At 41.6% G+C, this 13,993-nt stretch overlaps 1 protein-coding gene across 5 annotated transcripts in view; it reads left to right on the top strand.

Annotated features, from left to right (window-relative positions):
• cux2b (cut-like homeobox 2b) overlaps positions 1 to 7,947 on the top strand; it is a 305,195-nt gene extending 297,248 nt beyond the window's left edge. For all 5 annotated transcript variants that reach the window (XM_068054960.1, XM_068054959.1, XM_068054961.1 and 2 more), the window contains one exon: positions 4,908 to 7,947. In XM_068054960.1, the coding sequence (XP_067911061.1) occupies positions 4,908 to 5,778 (871 nt within the window). In that variant the 3' untranslated portion in view covers positions 5,779 to 7,947. The remainder of the gene's footprint in view (positions 1 to 4,907) is intronic.
• The last annotated feature ends 6,046 nt before the right edge of the window (positions 7,948 to 13,993 follow it).

Genomic DNA, 13,993 nt, shown 5'->3' with positions numbered 1-13,993 from the left:
TATCTAATACCTTCTCCTTTGTTCTCTCCCCCACTCCCTCCCCTTCACTTGCTTAAAACCTAATTCTTTTCTAACCTTTGCCAGCTCTAATGAAAGGTCACAGACCTGAAACGTTAACTCTCTTTCTCTCTCCACAGATGCTGCCAGACCTACTGAGTGCTTCCAGCATTTTTTGTTTTTATTTCAGATTTCCAACATCTGCAGGGTTTTTGCTATTATATTGTTAAGACATGGAATTATATCAGTTGTCCCTTTTTTGGCATTCCAAATTCGCATAGACAGCTGTCACTGGGATCCTTTTGGAACAGTTCTCTTCAGGCAGTGACGAGGATTAGTCTGGCAGACTTTCCAGGAGAAATGCAGCATCAGGGGTTTCTGCTATCAAGCATTGGATTCTCAGGGTTTCTCAGAAAGGTGGAGAAAAGATAAACAGATGTCTTTTCTCTTAGCAGGCTGACCCCCAGCTGACTCAAAACAATATCCAAAACAAAACCAAGCCTTGACCACCATAAATCTTGACATGTCACTTCTCTGTAAACAACTCCCCCTAGTCACCAAGGCTCCTGCTGTTTATTTAGCTTAAGACATGCGACATCCAGTAAGGGTTGTTTTTAAACAGAAAGCTCAAGTTCTTCCAGAGAATTTTTTTTTTAAATAACAAAGTCCAGCATCTATGCAATTTCTTCAGTCTCCAAAGGAATCCATTTAGGGTAGGTGGTGGCGTAGTGGTATTATCACTGGACTAGTAACCCAGAGACCCAGAGTATTTCTCTGGGCACATGGGTTCGAATTCCACCACAGCAGAAGGTGGAATTTGAATTCAATTAATCTGGAATTAAAAGCTAGTCTAATGATGGCCATGAAACCATTGTCGATTGTTGTAAAAACCCATCTGGTTCAATAATGTCCTTCAGGGAAGGAAATCTGCTGTCCTTACTTGGTCTGGCCTACATGTGACTCCAGCCCCACAGCAATGTGGTTAACTCTTACATGCCCTCTGAAATGCTCTAGCAAGCCACACAGTTGTACCTAACCGCTACGAAGTCAATAAAAAGGAATGAAACCGGATGGACCACCCAGCATCGACCTAGTCACCGGAAACGACAACGGCAAACCCAGCCCTGTTCACCCTGCAAAGTCCTCCTTACTAACATCTGGGGGCTTGTGCCAAAGTTGGGAGAGTTGTCCCACAGACTAGTCAAGCAACAGCCTGACATAGTCATACTCACGGAATCATAACTTACAGACAATGTCCCAGACACTGCCATCACCATCCCTGGGTATGTCCTCTCCCACCGGCAGGACAGACCCACCAGAGGTGGCGGGACAGTGGTATACAGTAGGGAGGGAGTTGCCCTGGGAGTCCTCAACATCGATTCCGGACCCCATGAAGTCTCATGGCATCAGGTCAAACATGGGCAAGGTAACCTCCTACTGATTACCGCCTACCGCCCTCCCTCAGCTGATGACTCAGTACTCCACCATGTTGAACACCACTTGGAGGAAGCACTGAAGGTGGCAAGGGCACAAAATGTACTCTGGGTGGGGGACGTCAATGTCCATCACTAAGAGTGGCTCGGTAGCACCACTACTGACAGAGCTGGCCGAGTCCTAAAGGACATAGCTGCTAGACTGGGTCTGTGGCAGGTGGTGGGGGAACCAACACGAGGGAAAAACATACTTGACCTCGTCCTCACCAATCTGCCTGCTACAGATGCTTCTGTCCATGACTGTATTGGTAGGAGTGACCACCGCACAGTCTTTGTGGAGACAAAGTCCCGCCTTCACATTGAGGATACCGTCCGTCGTGTTGTGTGGCACTATCACCGTGCTAAATGGGATAGATTTCGAACAGATCTAGCAATGCAAAACTGGGCATCCATGAGGCGCTGTGGGCCATCAGCAGCAGCAGAATTGTACTCAACCACAATCTGTAACCTAATGGCCCGGCATATCCCCCACTCTACCATTACAGTCAAGCCAGGAGACCAACCCTGGTTCAATGAAGAGTGCAGGAGGGCATGCCGGGAGCAGCACCAGGCCTACCTCAAAATGAGGTGTCAACCTGGTGAAGCTACAACACAGGACTATCGGTGTGCCAAACTGCGTAAGCAGCATGCGATAGACAGAGCTAAGCAATCCCATAACCAACGGATCAGATCTAAGCTCTGCAGTCCTGCCACATCCAATCGTGAATGGTGGTGGACAATTAAACAACTAACTGGAGGAGGTGGCTCCACAGATATCCCCATCCTCAATGATGGGGGAGCCCAGCACATCAGTGCGAAACATAAGGCTGAAGCATTTGCAACAATCTTCAGCCAGAAGTGCCGAGTTGATGATCCATCTCGGCCTCCTCCTGAAGTCCCCAGCATCACAGATGCCAGACTTCAGCCAATTCGATTCGCTCCGCGCGATATCAAGAAACGACTGAAGGCACTGGATACTGCAAAAGCTATGGGCCCTGACAATATTCCGGCAATTGTACTGAAGACCTGTGCTCCAGAACTTCCGCGCCCCTAGCCAAGCTGTTCCAGTACAGCTACAACACTGGCATCGACCCAGCAATGTGGAAAATTGTCCAGGTATGTCCTGTACACAAAAAGCAGGACAAGTCCAACCCAGCCAATTACCGTCCCATCAGCCTACTCTCAATCATCAGTAAAGTGATGGAAGGTGTCATCAACAGTGCCATCAAGCGGCACTTGCTTAGCAATAACCTGCTCAGTGACGCTCAGTTTGGGTTCCACCAGGGCCACTCAGCTCCTGACCTCATTACAGCCTTGGTTCAAACATGGACAAAAGAGCTGAACTCAAGAGGCGAGGTGAGAGTGACTGCCCTTGACATGAAGGCAGCATTTGACCGAGTATGGCATCAAGGAGCCCTAGCAAAACTGAGGTCAATGGGAATCAGGGGGAAAACCCTCCGCTGGCTGGAATCATACCTAGCGCAAAGGAAGATGATTGTGGTTGTTGGAGGTCAATCATCTCAGCTCCAGGACATCACTGCAGGAGTTCCTCAGGGTAGTGTCCTCGGCCCAAACATCTTCAGCTGCTTCATCAATGACCTTCCTTCAATCATAAGGTCAGAAGTGGGGATGTTCGCTGATTGCACAATGTTCAGCACCATTCGTGACTCCTCAGATACTGAAGCAGTTCATGTAGAAATGCAGCAAGACCTGGACAATATCCAGGCTTGGGCTGATATGTGGCAAGTAACATTTGCGCCACACAAGTGCCAGGCAATGGCCATCTCCAACAAGCGAGAATCTAACCATCTCCCCTTGACGTTCAATGGCATTATCATCGCTGAATCCCCTACTATCAACATCCTAGGGGCTAGCATTGACCAGAAACTGAACTGGAGTAGCCATATAAATACCGTGGCTACAAGAGCAGGTCAGAGGCTAGGAATCCTGAGGCGAGTAACTCACCACCTGACTCCCCAAAGCCTATTCACCATCTGCAAGGCACAAGTCAGGAGTGTGATGAAATACTCTGCACTTGCCTCAAGAAGCTCGACACCATCCAGGACAAAACAGCCCGCTTGATTGGCACCCCATCTACAAACATTCACTCCCTCCACCACCGACGCATAGTGGCAGCAGTGTGTACCATCTACAAGATGCACTGCAGCAATGCACCAAGGCTCCTTAGACAGCACCTTCCAAACCCGCGACCTCTACCAACTAGAAGGACAAGGGCAGCAAATACATGGGAACGCCACTACCTGCAAGTTCCCCTCCAAGTCTCACACCATCCTGACTTGGAACTATATCGCCGTTCCTTCACTGTCGCTGGGTCAAAATCCTAGAACTCCCTTCCTAACAGCACTGTGGGTATACCTACCCCAAATGGACTGCAGCGGTTCAAGAAGGCAGCTCATCACCACCTTCTTAAGGGCAATTAGGAATGGGCAATAAATACTGGCCTGGCCAGCGTCGCCCACATCCCATGAATGAATAAAAAAAAAAATTCCACAATTTTAAAACATGAGTCCTCACAAAATATTTTAAAATGAAAGTACTTTCATAACAAGGTGAATGCGTGATGAGAATTAAATGTGCTTTAATTGGAAACTTTTGCAGAATGAATTACAATGTTAACAAGTCTGTAACATTCTCCGGCTGTATTTGAAGACTAATGTCAAAAGATTGTCTAATTTTGAACTGTCAGTCATTCTTAAAAAATGAATTCCATATTGTATTGCAAAATGAACTTAAACTATTACAACAAAAGACTTCAAATGTTTGTGCAATTGAATCTTAGAAATCTTTGACCTAAACAGTCATCAATTTCTGATGAGTAATATATAGCAGTACAAAAATATATTTGATCTAATTCAATTACATTATACATGCTTTCTGATCAAATTCCATGTTCTAACCTTCCAACAGACACATGGTGTACTGAAATTAGCCTGAAATGTCCAGAGTACTGAATCCCAAGCTAATTCCAACTACTTCAAAGATTCTTGCCTCATTAAAAAAGATGCTCAGATATGAAACAAAGAGACACAGTATCAGTGTAAAATTAAATTCCCATCTTCTCAAAGCAGAACTGTGTCTAGGAACCCCTGTTTCTTCCTGCAACATCTTGGAATGACTATCTCACTGTCCAGTAACCCTGAGGAAAAAAGGTCCTAAACAGTTACACAATGTAATTGTAGTGAAGAATTACATAAATCCAACAAAAATCGTTGAAATGTTTTACTGAATGATATTGACATGTTTCTAATATAAATGTCACTGCTTCTAAAGTAGTTGAGACATCTAGTACCTTTAGTACAGAAAAATACTTGGCACCAATTTTTTTCTCTCAGTTTTATTCTTCCAATTATCTCACTAGTTTATTTAATGAGCCAGTAACTAATATTGTCCTATTCACTGCTATTTTAACTTCTGCAGGTCACGTGTTCGAAGGGAAACACTTGTTGAAGATCTCCAGGAGAATGACACGGACCAGGAGCCAACCAGTTATGGAGGGTGTACAACCCACAATCATTCTCTTAGCGTTGGTCGAACACTGAGTTCTGACTCTGAACCAGAAGACAAGAAAGCCATTTTTACTGAAATGAAGGGCAAGCTGCCAACTCCTCTGGTGATACATGGGGAGGCCAACAGGGTGATTAAACAGGAATTCTGTGGTCATTGTGAAGAAGAGGATTATGACCATTGTGATACTTGTTGCAGTCAAGATAACATAGGAGGTGCTGCTTCATCTGTACACTTCCCTGGCACTGTAAAACGAGAAGGAGCAGGGGCAGGCTGCAACCATGAGACACATCCATTAAAGACTACCACAGTCTTGCATATCCAGAATCCTCGGTGCTTGATCATTGGTTCATCCAACTATGACAAATTTCATGTTAATTCCTCAGACCTCATGTCTCCGGACATCTCACCAAAGCCTGATGAGAATGTTTCTGTGCCAAAAGGCACAGAAACCAATGGCCTAATCCCTAACAATTTCAAAGCGATCTCTGAACCTGCATGTGGTAGTCTAGAGGTGACTCTGAATTCTCCTTCTGCAGCCTCTTCTCCAGGCCTAATGCCAGTTTCTCCAGTCCCATCCTCTTCTGCTCCTATCTCTCCAGTGCCTACCATTGCAAAGGGGCAGTGCGTGATTCCTGGCACTGATGTGGTTGCTTTACAGTCAAACATAAAGCTAAATAAAAGTATCCAGAGACGGAATGCAAAGATGGCGAATCTGAACAACATAATTCATCGACTTGAAAGGGCAGCCAATCGGGAAGAACCTACAGACTGGGAATTCTAATTAACAGTTTTATTATGAGCAGTGACTTTATTAATTATGAAACCATAGGACACAACTCTTAACTCTTCAAGAGTAGGAAGAATTTTAGATGTTTAATTTAAATTGAGACTCGGCAAAGCCACAACTGCAGTAATTTTTGCAGATGACTTTGAATTTTATGAATTTACTCTTCAATTAATCTTCCAGAATCGCATTTAGCATCTGAGGAAAAATATTGACCACTATTTTAAACAAAAAAAATTCAAACAACTTTTAGAAAAAAATATTTATTTGTACATGTCTTATATTAAGGACTGGTTGAAAACTCTTTGCTGTAGCAATTTTCCTACTTGCCATTAGCTACAGAATGAAAATAACAAACATTGATTTTGTGCCACTAAATGCACATTTGAAGTCCTGTAGTTTGCCACAGGAAGAGATTAAAGACTATAGTCTAAAGCCATTAAACAGCACTATGATCCAGAAGGCTGACCAAATTTGCTAGCTTATGGATAGAAATTGTTTTCTTAATTTTGTCTTCAAGACAACTAATTCATATTACCAGAAGTGGACTCTGCTATAGTCAAGAAGACTCTAAAAATAGGAACCTCAACACCATGAACTATGTACTTAGTTATTGGTCACGTGTTTTCAAACATTTGTAACACAGGGTGTTATGTGCAATTGTATATGTTGTAGAAACTTCTGCAATAGCCTTTCTTGAACAAGATGTAGCATGGTACGTGATTAACTCTTCACCCCCATTAGTCATTCACCTGTGGTGTTCTGAAGAATGCCAAAAGCCTAATGAACAGACCTTTCCCTGACAAAAACAAATAATTTTGGAGTTTACATTTTGTTTTTCTAACCCAACTACAGAACTATGAATCAATCAGGAAAAAAGTATAAGAGGCAGCTCTGGTTTTGAAGAAGAAGTTCTACTTCCTGAATTGCCATGGTCTGGTGTTCAGCATTAGCATATTGTTCTGTGCATGAGCACATCTGGCCTCTTCAAATTAGTCTTGATTTTTGTCCACATTTTGAAGTTTTTTTTCACCTTTTAAAATGCAGTTGATATGATGGCATTGGTGTAATCTTATCTCATTACAGAAAGTTAATGTGGCTTTTGGCTCTTCGGGATTTCCTGTAGCACTTGATTTTGTCTTGTACCAAATTTAAATCCTGTTTTGCTCAAGGCTACGGTAATGCACTTGATTATATTCGGCTGACCATTTTTATCTCTGTGTTCATCTTTCCTTATCTTTTGTATTTGTAAAAAGAAAACATGAAGGCTGATCTTTGTCTAGCCTTTGTAGTCTTTCTCTGCACTTGGCCACTAAATACAGTATATTTCTGTTTGCATTGTGTAAGAGTTTTGACGTGCAGCTTGATTTATTCTCTGATGCAGTGTCCCAAATATGGTGTTTATGTCACTGTATTTTGGGTTAATTGTCGAAAATATTGCAGGTCTGCAACAGATCAAACAGTAGGTCAACTAAAGAGATATTCAAAAGAAGACAAACTGTATTGCAGTGGCATTATTGCTTTCATGACATTGTTCACACTTGTTTGAATTTAAGCTGTTTTCATCAAAGTGTTTTATGGTTATTTCTTTAAAAGGTAGCTGATATATTTTTTCTCTTGAGAAGTATAGACAAAAGGAATAAGAAACAGCTTTAAAAAAACAAGTCAGAGCAATTAAAATTAGACACAAAGTGAATACTGCAGTCAAATAATTGACTTCATTTAGATTTAGTACCCTTTTAAGGCTGAGATACTACAGTTTATTTGATCTGGTTCTAAAGTATACAGTTTGTTTCATGCATTATGCAGGTATACCCTGCAGATCAATCTCAAAATGGCAACTGTATTAAACCAATTGTCATAAAAATTCTGTGCAACTGTTGCTGAATTAAAGATGTGCAGATTTTAATGTGACAGTTGAGTCAATACAGTCAACATTTAGCAATCAATCTATTGGACACGTTCAGCAAGAAAGTCTGTCTGAACAGAATACTGTTTGAGGCAAGAAAATATGAACATCCAGGCAAATTTCAATCTTCAAATCCATACCTTGAAGTTGCTTAATGCTGGAAATCAATTTCTCTTCAAACATCCTCAATTTGGAGTTGTGCCTGTACATTGTTCAGCTGGAAAGATGAGACTTCAATTAAATTTATTTCTGTCGTAGTCTGTAATTCATTTGTTTTTCACCTGTCGGCAAAATGCAGGTGTTCTTCCTACTCAACAGAGGTCAGTAAGTTCCAAACACTTTCATTCTTGGAAATTTGAAACCCTCAGCAGTCAGCATTGTTATAATCCAGTGATCGGTAAGTATGGCTCGGCCATATTATAGCGGATAATGCTTCTAGCTGTAGGCGTATGCCTGGATTTTGCGGAAAGTGGTGCATGAACGACATTTGCCATTCATTACGCTTACACCTGCCATTTAGGGTAATTAGAAATCCATTTCAGTGTGTGGCCCTCTACAGGTGGTCTGGGACTTGTGTGAGTAGGGCAAGCAACAGCCTGTCTCTTCAATCAATCAGATTGAAGAATCCTTACTGAGACACCCATTGTCTAAATCGGGAAGTGTATATTAGCAAATGTAATTAAATGTGAAATCGTGTGCAGAAAGTGGAAAAGAAAGATCGGATTGAGAGGGGGAGATAAAAGAGACAAAGAAAACATTTAAAAATATTTTAAAAAAATATTTAACAATTAAAATCTGAAGGAAAGAGAATCCACACTTGTAGAAGTAAATTTTCAGTGTCAGAGAGGTTGTTTGGTCGTAATTAAGCCTTATTACAGTGTTAAAGATTCACACACTTGAACAGAAATGTCCCAACTTTTCCTGATGTCTTTAGTGGGGTAAGTACTGCAGCTTCACATCCTGCCTCTGATTTAATGCTGAATCTCGCCAAGATACCAGTGTAGCGAAGCTTCTGGAGGAATAGGGAAGCTCTGACACTAACTCCCTGATTTCCACATTTTACTGTACATGTGCAGATGCCGGATGTTGCTGACTGATTTACTGCATAATAACAGTGGGCACTGATCTCCTTAATGTTCTTGTTACCACAAAATCTGGACAAGTAAGTTTAATTGAGTCCAATAATTGGTTGGTTGTTTGGCCATTTGCTTGCTCTTCATCTTCTAATTCACTAATTTTAACTAAAATAATTGAATTTTTAGCTCTGGGTTTATTAGTATTGTTATTTACAATGTAAAATCCAGTTTACATATCAGAAACATGGCCATTGCTCAAAAATATGTAATTCATGCATTTAAATTTGTTCGTGGGATACCAGCACCCTGGGACTTAGTCTAAAGCGATGTCTCTCAATGGACACAAATTCTCTACTGCAATTCTCCATGAAAAGTTCCCAATCTCAGTTATACAATGAAGAACCCAAGAGGGGGGAAATATCAAGGGAGCAAAAGGAAAAGCTCTGGAGCAATCTAAAGGAAGTTACAAAGTAGCATTAAAATTGGGGTAAGTGATAGAAAAAATTCAAAGACTTTTTTTTAGTTACTGCTTTTAAAATAAAGTAAACTTTGCAGTGTCCCATTCATGTAGAATTATACAGCTGTCCAGTTAGTTCCATTCAACAACAACTTGTATTTAAAGTAATAAAACATCCCAAGGCACTTCACGGGCATTATAAAAGAAAAATATAACACTGAGCTACAAAGGGAGACATTGGGTCAGATGACCAAAAACTTAGTCGAAGAGGTAGGTTTTAAGGAGTGTCTTAAAGGAGGAAAGTGAGGTAGAGGAGTGGACATGTGTAAGGAGAGCATTCCAGAGCTTAGAACCTGGGCAACTGAAGGCATGGCCACCAATGATGGAGTGATTAAAATCGGGGATGCTCAAGAGGTCAGAATTAGAGCAGCCCAGATATCTCAGAGGGTTGTGGGGCTGGAGGAGTTTACAGAGATAGGGAGGGGCGAGGCTATGGAGGGGTTTGAAAACCAGGATCAAAATTTTAAAATCAAGACATTACTTGACTAGTGGCCAATGTAGATCAGCGAGCACAGGGGTGAGAGTGAATGGGACTTGGTGCAAATTAAGAAATATTCAACAGGGTTTTGGGTGACCTCAAGTTTACAGAAGGTAGAATGTGGGAGACCAGCCAGGAGTGCGTTGGATTAGTCAAGTCTAGAGGTAATGAAGGCATGAATGAAAATTTCAGCAGCAGATGAGCTAAGACAGGGACAATGTTACAGAAGTGGAAATAGGCAGTCTTAGTGATGGCACAAATACGAGTTTGGAAGCCCATCTCAGGGTCTAATGTGACACCAAGGTTGAAAACAGACTGGTTTAATCTCAGATTGTTGCCAGGGAGAGGGATGAAATTGGTAGCTAGGGAATAGAGTTTGGAGTGGGGACTGGAAACAATGGATTCAATCTTCTCAATATTTGATTGGAGGAAATTTCTGCTCATCCAGTACTGGATGTTGGATAGGCAGTCTGATCATTTAGCAACAGCGGAGGAATTGAGAGAGGTAGTGGTGAGGTAGAGCTGGGTGTTATATGTGCACATGTGAAATTAACACTGTACTTTTGGATGATGTCACCAAGGGGCAATATGTAGATGAGAAACAGGAGGGGCCAAGGATCGATCCAGGGGTCCGGGAGATGGAAGATAAGCCTTCATTGTTTCCCCATAGACCTACAATTTTTACTTTTCAAGCATGCATCAAATATCCTTTTGGAAGTTACTATTGAATCTGCTTCCATCATCCTTTCAGGCAGTGCATTCCAGTTTATAATAACTCACTGTGGAACTCAGTGCGGCTGCCTGCAACAAATTTGGCCTAACCATCAGCCTCAAGAAAACGAACATCATGGGACAGGACATCAGAAATGCTCCATCCATCAATATCGGCGACCACGCTCTGGAAGTGGTTCAAGAGTTCACCTACCTAGGCTCAACTATCACCAGTAACCTGTCTCTCGATGCAGAAATCAACAAGCGCATGGGAAAGGCGTCTGCTGCTATGTCCAGACTGGCCAAGGTGTAGGAAAATGGCGCAGTGACATGGAACACAAAAGTCCGAGTGTTTCAAGCCTGTATCCTCAGTACCTTGCTCTACGGCAGCGAGGCCTGGACAACATATGTCATCCAAGAGCGACAACTCATTCCATCTTCGCTGCCTCTGGAGAATCCTTGGCATCAGGTGGCAGGACCATACCTCCAATGCAGAAGTCCTCAAGGCGGCCAACATCCTCAGCATATACACCCTACTAAGCCAGCGGCACTTGAGATGGCTTGGCCATGTGAGCTGCATGGAAGATGGTAGGATCCCCAAGGATGCATTGTACAGCGAGCTCGTCACTGGTATCAGACCCACCGGCCGTCCAAGTCTCTGCTTTAAAGACAGCTGCAAACGTGACATGAAGTCCTGTGACATTGACCACAAGTCATGAGAGTCAGTTGCCAGTGATTGCCAGAGCTGGTGGACAGCCATAAAGGCGGGGCTAAACAGTGGCGAGTCGAAGAGACTTAGCAGCTGGCAGGAAAAAAGACAGAAGTGCAAGGAGTGGGCCAACTGTGTAACAGCCCCGACAACCAATTTTATCTGCAGCGCCTATGGAAGAGTCTGTCACTCTAGAATTGGCCTTTATAGCCACTCGAGGCGCTGCTCCACAAACCACTGACCACCTCCAGGCGCTTACCCATTGTCTCTCAATTCACCTCTAGATCTTTTGGCAATTATCTTAAGTCTGTGTCCTCCGGTTACTGACACACACAACAGAGGAAACAGTTTCTCCTTATTCACTGTACTAAAAAGCTCTCAATTTTGAACATGACCATAAAAACTCTCCTTAACCTTCTCTGATCCAAGGAGAAAAATTCCAGCTTCTCTGGTCTCTCCACATAACTGAAGCCCCTCATTCCTGGTATAATTCTGGAAAATCTCCTCTGTACCCTCTCCGTGGCTCTGACATCCTTCCCAAAGAGTGGTGCCTCTCAACTGTCACCTCAGAAAAGTGCCTGTTGCTAGAGAAATTGTCAATTTGTGCTTGCATCAATTATGAATTTGATTCAAGCTCATTTCACTTTGGATCATCATTGAATTAATTATATTCTATCAAACCCCAGGACCCAGATGTGAAAGGACAATGTTTAAAAGCTATTCTGCCAGTCTGTTCACCCTGTGAGGCAGTTTTATGTGATAGTTAAATGGATTTTATTATAAAACAGTTAAATATTTTATAGAGGTGTATTTTAAAATTAATTTAAATGAGCAATATTATTATTGCTGATCCCACAAGAGGGTACTTTTTTTTAAGAAGATAAAATATTTTACTTGGCATATTACTGATGTTAGGATATTAATTGTATTGCTGTTATCAATTAAGAAACACTTTCACCTCAACCTATTATATGGAGCAGTATAATTTATTTAAAATTAATTCATTCATTTCAAAATTAGAAAATAAGTTAGCTTTGCAAGGTAATGTTTTAAAAACTGCCCCATAGCCACCAGTGCATGGGTGAGGTAATTATTGTTTATGAACTGGAGTGAAACTGGGAGGAGGGAGATGCAAGTTCAGGAAATCTGAAATCTAACACTACCAGCATAACCCTCTATTCTCTTCTCTCTCATATGTTTACTTTGCCTCCCCTTAAACGCATCTAAATATATCTATACTATTCGCCTCAACCATTCCCTGTGGCCACGAGTTCCACATTCTCACCACCAATAATTGCATTGAAATATGATGGAGAAAATGCAGCAGGTGTATTCATTTGGTCCATAGGCCAAATACTGCCTTGTGTACCATGATAATCCAACTGAAGAAGCCCACACATCTCGGTTCTATTTGCTCTCCTGTTTCATACCTGCAGCTTTGCCCTTGTTGAACTTTGCACATCTCACAGTTGGAAATAGCAGTTTTTGCAGGTTTTAAAGGAGTTTGAGATGGTTAATGTCTCTGCTTTGGAAAACATGATACGGAATAAAGAATTACTTTGAAATGATAAATACTTAGGCAGAGCCAGGTGCAGATGTTAGAAATTATATTCTATTACAGATGCAAGATTGTTACATATGAGGGAACAAACCTGGTACCTTCCTGGTCTGTGTGTTTCAGTTCCATATTGAGCTGTACGCTTGCCAGTATGGTCGTAGTGGAACTCTGAAATTCAAACTCAATTGTCTTTTAGTATATCAAAAACTGAAAGTAATGTGAATCTATCAGAAAAGGACAAGCAAGTATCTTAAGTTTTAAAATGTTTGAAATTTTATTGGACAGGATGTACTGCACCTAACTCGATTACAAGTCATTCAATTACTTTAAAATTATTTAACTTTTCTCCCATTGCTTTTAATATAGCTTCATAAATAAATTTTGCCTGCTTGTGTCTAAAACCAATTCAGCTCAAAGGACCAGTTAGTCCATTGTATTCATCTCTTTGGGGCTATATTTTGAATGACTATTTTGTCGTCTTGCTGCAGCATCAAGCATGTTCATTATTTTGAAAGTTTTGTTTTTTCCCTCTTTCCCATGCTGAAATCCTTATTTCTGGGTATGGCTGCCAGTTTGTACTAAGTTGTACATTGTTTTGTCCTGTGCAGCCGTGCCATCTGAAAAATGGATTGAGCTTGCCCTAACCTTGTCCTGTAAGGCATCCTTTACAGCCAGTAAAGACAGCAAAGATAGCAGACTTCCCATCTCATCAGATTCAAAAACATGCTAGAGGTTAAAGGACAATGTTTGAATTCATGGCACCATCCAGTTTCACCCTCCATTTTATTTTTGATAGATTTTGTGTTCACCTTGCTTGTTGCTATTTCATTACATGATTTATGAACCTAGGAGAAGAATTAAACCTTATACCAGATGTCGCTAGTGTGTATAGTATGGTTGCTTGCTTTTTGCAATAAGTCAGTCTTTCTATCCTAGCAATTATTTTTATGATTATTAGCTCTTGTTTTTATTTTCCCATTCTGTTTTAGTTTATCCTTTTCTTTACCATCAGGCTATAGCATATATTATTGCCCACCCAAGTGTTCTCTGCTAATTTGTGTCTGTAACCTGCTACTAGAAGACTGCCTTTTTATTTTCCCTGTGATAGCCTTCTAGCTACAGTATGAGCTCTTTAGATACTCAACTGGGAGGCACAGGTTTAAGTCTCCAGATTCTCAAAAGCATAGTTGACCAAGTTTTCTAGTTACCACTAAGTTATCTATGTTGCTAAGGCAAACCAGCTCAGGGAAGGAT

Source organism: Heterodontus francisci, chromosome 23, assembly GCF_036365525.1.
Source record: "Heterodontus francisci isolate sHetFra1 chromosome 23, sHetFra1.hap1, whole genome shotgun sequence".
NCBI lineage: Eukaryota > Metazoa > Chordata > Chondrichthyes > Heterodontiformes > Heterodontidae > Heterodontus > Heterodontus francisci.
The sequence above is the reverse complement of the archived record's forward strand: the minus strand, read 5'-3'. Positions and strand labels throughout refer to the sequence as shown.